The sequence below is a fragment of the Gadus chalcogrammus genome, chromosome 20 (genome assembly GCF_026213295.1).
Source record: "Gadus chalcogrammus isolate NIFS_2021 chromosome 20, NIFS_Gcha_1.0, whole genome shotgun sequence".
NCBI lineage: Eukaryota > Metazoa > Chordata > Actinopteri > Gadiformes > Gadidae > Gadus > Gadus chalcogrammus.
This window is the reverse complement of record NC_079431.1, coordinates 16,062,741-16,072,239: the sequence shown is the minus strand read 5'-3', so window position 1 is coordinate 16,072,239 and position 9,499 is coordinate 16,062,741. Positions and strand designations below refer to the sequence as shown.

Here is a 9,499-nt window from a genome sequence, read left to right as displayed (position 1 = left end):
AATATGCCTATCCCATCGCATTAGGCTAGACGCTGATCTGCCAATCAAACAGACTTCAAGAGGGTAATGGCGACGCAGCTGCGGTGAATGGTGAATAAAAGGCAAGTAAAATCTAAAACAATACGAGGAAAACGAAGACAATGGCCAATGTGTTGCATGTGTACTAATGACATATTCATAACACATAATAAGTAAGGACTATCTGTAAAACCCACTCGTTTTGGTGTAGTGGTTAACGGGTAGATTGGACCAGGAAATATTGTGCAGTAGGTTGCGATTATGTTTCAGAAGTCCAGTTAGACAACAATTAAGATCCTTCAACAATTACAATGTATGTTATATTACATAGTATATAGCGTAAGATTTTATTGTGTTTTCTGTTTTATTTTTGCGTTAAACAGACGCAATGGAAGCTAATCCCACAGAAAAAAGTGGAAAACGTCTGTCAGACCCCGAGGACCAACAAGGTAAAAAAGACCATTAAATGATTTACGATTGTGATATTATGCACAGATTCAGTCAGATTAACAAATCTGACTGTAATATTCGTACAATTGTATCGGTTTGAAGTAGGCTATTATTACTCTGCTGTCATACTATATGTAAAGTCTGACTAATAATATTCATTTTTCAGCTGTTAATATATTGCTATAATACATGTTTTTGTTTCAATCAAAGGATATAATCCCAAAGCTAACAGGATATTTGATAGAAATCAAATTTAACCTCCACCGTGGTTTTCGTATCTGTATTCAAATTTTAAGTATATGTTGTTGCGTGCACGCCCGCACACACACTCACTCAGACACTCGTTGTCTCGTTCAATGTCCCTCTCTATCACGTGCGAGAATACACACTCTAAATCGTCTATTTACAAATACATTTTGACATATTAATTATTTTAGGGTCACTTGCTTTTTTCTCCCATTTCTCTTGAATTGATTGTCTAATATTGTGTTTTATTGATTTTCCTATATGTCTTTAAAATATAATTGTTAAAATAAACCTACCTTGTCTTGATTATAATTTCTATATTTAATAATTCTTTCCCCTCTGTCTCCAGGCCTGAGCAGCCTTGAGAGAGGGCCATCTCTGACCTCGGGCAGGCCCAGAAGGAAACGCAGACCCAACCCTCTCTATGTGCAGTCCACAGATGAACAAGAGACAGCAGAACCAGAGGTTGTTGGGCACAAGACCAAGAGAAGGAAAAAAGATCAGGGAGAAAACAAGAAAACCGCTCTGAATGAGAGCGACACACCTCCTGCTAAAGGTAATCCTGCAGTCATTCTATTATTGTTCTACAATAAAATGGCTTCTGGCAGTTCTATTTCTATGAAGTCATTTAGCAGTCAATTGTATGACAAGGTTACATGAGAGGTGACTTATTGTGATGTTTTTTTGAGATACATCTCATTGAAATGCAGGTAGGGGTGAGGGCATCTTACCCTAAACCCTGTCGTCGAACTCTGGGAATGTTGTTCGGCCATCTCGCCAGTCAAATAATGGGCCTACATTTTCAACAATCACCATTACAAGTTTTATTCATATTATAGATATTCATGATATGTTTATGGGTTCATCACACTGTTATGCATTTGCTTCACAAAACAGCGTGGGGCGACAGGGATTCAGACAGCACCCCTACTGCTAGGCCGATTTTAATATGTATATTAATATACTACTACTAAAGATAAATAACCAGAATGGATATCAAACTCACAGAGGAATGTATGAAAGATGAAGCCCTTTGTGATATGTTATGGTTATTTTATTATGGATTCTTGCTAGATCATGTTGTCTGTCACTTTTAGCATTAACATGTATTAAAACACAATACCCAACAAGATGAGGCAACATAAATGCAATAATCATAAATTGTAATTTCTCCTTTCTTTTCCCAGAATACCTTGCGGAGGGTTCGGAGCACATATTCCGCACGCACACTTGCCCCAAATGCCGCCGCTGTTTCAAGATGCGCTCCCACCTCCAGGAGCACCTGCGCATCCACTTCCCAAGCCCCAGCCTCCAGTGCCCCACCTGCGACCGCTTCTTCACCAGCAAGAGCAAGCTGCGCGTGCACATGCTGCGCGAGGCGGGCCAGAAAGTCCACCACTGCAAACGCTGCGACTACTCGGCAGTCGAACGCAACGCCCTCCGCCGCCACCTTTCAAACGTCCACGGGGATGACGCCGGTGACGCGGAGTGCGTTGCCGGTGACCTGCCTACCCCCAACGTACTGACCTACCCTTGCCCCACCTGCGGCCAAACCTTTCAGCAAAGCAGGTCCCTCAAGGCCCACATGAAGACCCACAACGTCCCACCGGACAGACAATCCCTGCCTTGTTTCCAGGAGGGCTGCGCCTTCCGGGGTTCCGTGCGCAAGGAGCTGCTGCGTCACGCCAGGGAGGCTCACGCCGTCGAGGCGGTTGAGTGTCGTTATCACGCCTGCAACGCCATCTTCGCCAACAAGAGGGACATGGAGGAGCATCGGCGCGCGCACCTTGCCTACCACTGCGCGCTGTGCGACTTCTCCTGCTCCAACAAGAGCGTGTTCCTGCTGCACCGGCGCCAGGGACACGCGGGGGAGGAGGAGCTCCGCTGTGAGTTCTGCACCTTCGTCACCTTCAACCCTGTGGAGTTCCAGCAGCACGTGGGACATCTGCACGCCAGCGAGAAGATCCACCGGTGTCCGCAGTGCAGCTACGTGACCGCCCATAAGCGGGGTTTGAACCGGCACATGTTGATGCACAGTGGTGAGGCTTAAGTCATTTTGCATGTGTCCCAAGCGCAATCAACCCCAATGTATACCGCCATAGGAATGCCGGGGGTTTCTACACCTCCTGCAAAACCCAAAGATGCCGCCACTGGCATAGGTTACATGCTCTTCTCCAAATATGTAAAACTACACGTCAGGGTGTAGAAAGGCCTGATTCAGCTTTCCTTCTTCCTTATTCATAATTAGACTAATTGAGGAGGTTCACACATATGTTTGTTGATATGACACACCTTCACATTATAGATCAGAGTTACACGATTAAATTATAGATGCAATTATAGATTACAGTGCAGAGATCAACGGCGTACCTATTGCGGCAATTGATTGCATCATCAGTAATGTATTCCTTTTTTCCGTGGTTCACGATGAGATTCACATCCACCTTCTTGTTGTCTCCCAATGTTTGCCCTTAATGGCTTTCTTTGAAAGGTGAGAAGCCTCACAAGTGCAGCGTCTGTGACTTCAGGTGCCGGGATGAGTCCTACCTCACCAAACACATGCTCACACACTCGGACGACAAGAACTTCATGTGTTCCGAGTGCGGCTACGTCACAAAGTGGAAGCACTATCTGAATGTACACATGCGTAAACACACCGGGGATCTACGGTAAGAGAGCTTTGAAGGCAATCCAAACATGAAATTCAAACTGCATAACAAATAACCCAAAATACCCACCATGATTGCTGTTCCTGTAGATTGATTTTAGTGTTTCTAGAATCATTTTCTTGATGTAGCATGTATTTCCTGTCCTATATCAATGGTCTTAAAATGTAGCTTACATCTGAGGTCAATCTTATATCGGGTTGTGGTTCAAATTATTTAATGGAGAAAATGTGCTATACAAGTCAAGTCCATTACATTCTTAAAAGGCCAACATTAGACAACTAATCTAAGGTTGGAGGAAAAGTTACTGAAGATTTTATTATTTCTCTTTGGACTACAGAGTACCCTCTTCATACTTAATATATTCTGGTTTTGCCCTGAAGGTACGAGTGTGACCAGTGTCCCTACCGCTGTCACAGGATAGACCAGCTGAACAGCCACAAGCTTCGACATCAGGCCAAGTCGCTCATGTGCGAGATCTGCGCCTATGCCTGCAAGCGGAAGTATGAACTTCGTAACCACATGCTGACCAAGCACTCTGCTGGCCCAAAGCAGGCTGCGGCGGCCTATCAGTGTAAATACTGTGCGTATACCACTTGCTATCGCCAGGCACTCCAGAACCACGAGAACTGCAAACACACCAAGCTGAAGGAGTTCCGGTGTGCGCTCTGCTCGTATGTCTCCTTCAGCACCATCAGCCTGTTTTTGCACAAGAGAAAGGTCCACGGGTACGTTCCCGGTGACAAAGACTGGCTGGAGAACTACGCCTTAAAGGAGAAGGAAAGAAACGCACTTGAATGTGTACAGGATTTCTACCTGAAGTCCCCGGCGGGTTGTAACCGATCCGAACCAAGCGCCAGGGAGGTAGCAACGACACCTCTGACCAATGAAAACCAGTCTGGTCCGACTGGCCAAACTGAAGGGGTAGATGTTGGGGGTATTCCAGCAGACGCCTCATCCAGGGGCTGCCCCGAGGAGTATTGTACATTGGTGTTGACCACACTCTCAACAGCTGAATATGAGACCGCTCCGTCGTCAAATGAGAAGGAACACGTCCAGTATCCAAATGCCACAACGTACACTTCCACTAACGACGATGGTGATACTCCACCACAACAGGGAGGCATCAGTCCAAGTTATTCTCCAAGTGTGGCAGAAGAAGAGGATGACTGTCCTCAAGGTGAAACAGACGACGATGAAGGCTCAATCAACAGTGAGTTGGTGGAAGCAGGTGAAGTCATCAATAAGCCCTCTGGTTCCAACGCCTTTTCCAAATCTGAGATCCACCTGAAGGCCATGAAGAAACATGACAGTGACCAGGCAGAGGCGATGGTTATGGAAGGACGGGTGAAGATGCTCGTAGCACAGACAGGAGATGTGCACCGCTGCGACAAGTGCTTGTATGTGACACGCAAGGGAAGCGCCCTGAAGTATCACTGTCAATTTGTCTGTCAAAATAGGTCCAAGGGACATGACTGCGAGGGCTGTGGGGCACATTTCAAACAAAGGCGAGGCCTCGATACACACCTCGTGAAGAAGTGTCCAGCTCGCCAGCGAAACACAAGAGCCTTTAAAGGGGTTTCAACGGCACCGATGACACTCAGTCCGGACTGTCTCCGTGATGAAGGTGGATGTAAAGATATTGATGAAATAGATGAACATCATGTAGAGGTAACAAGAACAAGAAGTACAACTCAAAGCAAAGATGGAAAATATATGATCTCTACATCTAATGTCTTTACCTCTGGTAAATCAAAAGGCCCACAAAAGGAGCATTTTAAGTTTAAACTTGTGACGAAAGCTGTTTCTGATGCCAAAGAAAGAAATATTTTGTCAAAGAAAACTGTCCTTTACACTAAGGGACGAGGGAAATTCACGTGCAAACAATGCAATTTTTCCTCGATCAGACTGGCTACTGTGAAACGTCACTGCACAACCTGCAGACCAAACTCAAAGAGGAATGATGAAGATCAAAGCCGGTTAGAATGTGCAGATGCTGATTCAAATAGCTCACTCGCAAAGTCAGAAGAAGACCTTGGTGATAAAATTGACAATAATCACACTTTGAAAAAATCAAAAAAACAACTTATCTCCTGTCCCAAGTGTACATTCAAGTGCAGTCAGAAGCGTGCTCTAGAAAGCCACGAGAAGAGGGGCTGCATGAAAGCCAACGAAATCCAGTGCCACCTATGCTCGTTCGTGGGAAAGTCCCAAAACTCTTTGACGAGTCACGTATCCTCTGTTCATGAGAAAAACAAGCCTCAACGCTTGCACTGCGAGGACTGCGACTTCAACTGTAAACAGGCGCGCTGCATGGCCCAGCACGTCGCAGTCAAACACAAAGGGTCGCGACCCCACCGCTGCCCTTACTGTCCCTTCAGCACTACCCGTCGCCACCGGCTGGAGGAGCACCGGTCCCTCCACACCGGTGTCGGACGTTATTCCTGCGAAGAGTGCAGCAAGACATTCGGCACCGTGACCAAACTGGGCCAACACAAGACACGTGTCCACGACAGGAAGCCCTCTCACTTCTGCTCGCTCTGCGACTTCAGCGGCTACACCCTGGACGACGTGAGGCGCCACAACCTCCGATGCCACACCGGAGAGCTCCAGCACTCTTGCGCTCACTGTGAGGCCTGCTTCAGTTCCAGCGTGGCTCTTAGAAACCATTCCAAACGCATCCACCAAGACCAGAACTTTCTCTCCTGCCCTGAATGTGACTTTACATTTGGCACTGACGCTGCTCTCAAAATCCACCAGCGGAGTACACACCCTTTGCTCAAGTGCTCCACCTGTCAGCGGCGTTTCAACACCAAGAAAAGCCTGGAAACGCACCAGAGAAGCCATTTAGGCCACCAGTGCCAGCTCTGCTCTTTCGCTAGCAGAACCAAGCAGCTGTTGGCGCAGCACCTCATGGAGGAGCACGAGGAAGATGAGGAAGAGGAGGGTTCCAGGGCGGAGAAGCCGCTGAAGTGCAGCCACTGCGAGTTCTCCTGTCGCCATCAGCTGGTGTTGGAGCAGCACCTCCGCTCACACGGGGGCACGCGGCTCTACAAGTGCACCGACTGCAAGTACACCACCCGGAACAAGCAGAAGATCACGTGGCACATCCGCATCCACACCGGGGAGAAACCCTACAACTGTGAGCAGTGTAGCTACACCTGCAGCGACCCCTTCAGGCTGAAGGTGAGCGTTACACCATGGTGTGATTAAAGGACCCATATTTTAATAAGAGGTGTGAGGTCAATTATTCATTAAAAGGGATTGAAAGACGATCCACTAAGGTGGTAGTGTCCAGCGAGGTATGATGGTCACCATGGCGGACTGTACCAATAGGTTGGCTGAAGTTGATCTATCTTGGTGGACACTCATGTGTGAGTGTCATGTGTGTTTTTAAATTCTTTGTAATGGAACTAATGAACCTCACATACATAAAAATAGGAGCTCTTTAATATTTGCTGTTGAAAGTACATAATGACGATCAGCATTTAGGCCGTATGATACGTCATTTAGCATTAATTAAGCATTAATGACCATCTGAAATTTTGATCGTAAGCGGGAGTAACCATTAACCAAGCCAATCCTCTTAATTGACAGTATATATAACCTTAATCCACCCCGTTTTTATGCTCTATAGAGTCACATGAGAGTTCACCAGCCAGAGAAGAAATACTTGTGTACGGAGTGTGGATACAAATGCAAATGGAAGACCCAGCTGAAGTACCACATGACGAAACATACAGGTATGAATTAAATGTTCTCTCTCATACTGTTGGTTCGATATTGTCACTGGGATAAGTTGTAAATTCGCAACTATAATTAAACCCTGATATATACTGTGGGCTATTTAGCCTCTTAAAAATCAAAAATTCAAATAGTAAAACCACTAACATCTTTTTGATCAGGGTGGGTTTGATTCCGAGGTCCTTTTTATGCTCTTTCACCACACTTTTGTGTCGGCCTCCCCTGATCTCCCCACAAAGGGACATCCCCATCACACAATACTGAAATCTGAAATGCGACTGCGTTTCATCAAACCGTTATGAAACCTTCCCACTCTCCCAGGGGAGAAGGCCTACGCGTGCGACGACTGCGCCTACCGCGCCAACCGGGCGGACGCCCTGCGCGCCCACCGCGACACGCAGCACTGCGACGCGCGCTCCTTCGTCTGCGAGGAGTGCGGCAAGGCCTTCAAGACGCGCTACATCCTGAAGACCCACCAGCGGCAGCACAGCGGAGCACGACCCTACACCTGCGGGGCCTGCCACAAGGCTTTCTGCTGGCCCGCCGGCCTGCGACATCACTTCCTGTCGCACACCAAGCAGCAGCCATACCGTTGCCTCCACTGTCCGTACCGCGCCAAGCAGAGGTTTCAGGTGGTGAAGCACCTGCGCAGGCACCACCCAGGGGTGGCCCCGGAGCAGGGGGTGGTGAAGGACGTGGAGGGGGCGGGGCTCACTCTGAAGGACGCCATGCGGGGGGCGGTAGGGGGGGATGGGGGTGGAGGGGAGGAGGGGGAGGCAGAGGATGGACGTCAGGGAGAGGCGGATGGACAGAGGAGAGAAGATATAGACGGAATGGTTGCGACGGATGGGGATTTAACATGTTTTGTTTAGGGGGAAAGTGATGGGTAAATATTGATTTAAAGATGTAGGAGTTTGATTTTGCATACCTTGAAATGACCAAATGGTTATATTATCAATTATAAAATGATCCCTCCGATTTTTAGGAAGGCCTGCTAAAGTCAAAAGTCAAAGTCAAAGTCAGCTTAATGTCAATTACTTCACATGTAGAAATACAAAGCAATCGAGAAGACGTTTCTCACTATCCCACGGTGAACATGCACAACAGATAAGACAACACTAAAAGTAAACAACAGATAAGACAACACTAAAAGTAAACATTGAAGTGCACAAGAGATTAGGACATTACTAATATTAAAAAGATAGACAATAAGATAATAAAATCTAAGAGAGGCAGCATAAGTTTCTTTATAAGTTAATTTGAGTTGTGGTAGTGCAAAAAAAAGGCAGTCAGTAATAGCAGCAATTTCAGTCTGTTTTGGAGGGGGGGGGGGGAATTCAGTTTTCTGACAGCTGGTGCATGTCGCTGAGGGGAGAGAGGGGAGAGAATTTAGCTTCCTGAAAGCCTGGTGGATGAAGCTGTTTGTGAGTCTGGTGGAGCGGGCACGGAGGCTCTGATACCTTCTCCCAGAGGGCAGGAGGCTGAACAGACTGTGCACGGGGTGGTTGGCGTTGCTCACAATCATGGTCGCTATTCGGGTGAGGCGGTATGTGTCTTTTAAGGAAGGGAGTTGGGCACCAATGATCCTTCGAGCTGTGTTGACTATGCGTGGCAGTGCTTTCCTGCTGTATTCAGTGCAGCTCCCGCCCCATACTGGGATGCAGCTGGACATGATGCTTTCAATGGTGGTAGAAAGTGCACATGATGGGTGGAGGAGCTTTCGCTTGCTTCAGTTTGCGGAGGAAGTAGAGGCGCCGCTGTGCTTTCTTCGCCATTGATGCAGTGTTGGTTGTCCAGGAGAGGACAACAGCTCACTGATGTGCACCCCCAGGAATTTGGTTCTGCTCACTCTCTCCACAGCAGCACCATCGATGGTCAGTGGTGGGTGTTCAGTGTGGCCTCTCCGGAAGTCAACAACAATCTCCTTGGTTTTGCTGACCTTTAGCAGGAGGTTGTTTTCTCTGCACCACCTGGTCAGAAGGTTGACCTCCTCCCTGTAGTGGGTCTCGTCGTTCTTGGTGATGAGACCCACCACAGTTAGTATCGTCAGCAAACTTCACCATATGATTTGCGCTGTAGGTTGGTGTGCAGCAGGGTGAAGAGCAGGGGACTGAGCACAGAGCCTTGGGGGGGCCCCAGTGCTGCTAGAGGTGTTGTTGCTGACTCGTGCTGTTTGTGGCCTCTCACTGAGAAAGTCCAAAAGCCAGTTGCAAAGGGAGGTGTTGAGCCCCATCTGGTCCAGTTTACAGATGAGTTGTTGTGGGATAATGGTGTTGAATGCTGAACTGAAGTCTGAACAGCATTCTCACATATGAGTCTGTTGAGTCCAGGTGGGTGAGGGCTGGATGGAGAGCAGAGCAGATTGCATCCTCTGT

At 47.6% G+C, this 9,499-nt stretch overlaps 1 protein-coding gene across 1 annotated transcript; it reads left to right on the top strand.

Moving 5' to 3' along the window:
- Positions 1-50: 50 nt before the first annotated feature.
- On the top strand, positions 51-9,272 carry znf142 (zinc finger protein 142). The gene is made up of 9 exons (XM_056580442.1): positions 51-101; positions 402-467; positions 1,064-1,270; positions 1,902-2,753; positions 3,206-3,383; positions 3,764-6,566; positions 7,018-7,123; positions 7,446-7,864; positions 9,204-9,272. The coding sequence occupies exons 2-9, from the start codon at positions 407-409 to the stop codon at positions 9,270-9,272; spliced, it is 4,695 nt and encodes a 1,564-aa protein (XP_056436417.1). The 5' UTR covers positions 51-101; positions 402-406.
- Positions 9,273-9,499: the final 227 nt, after the last annotated feature.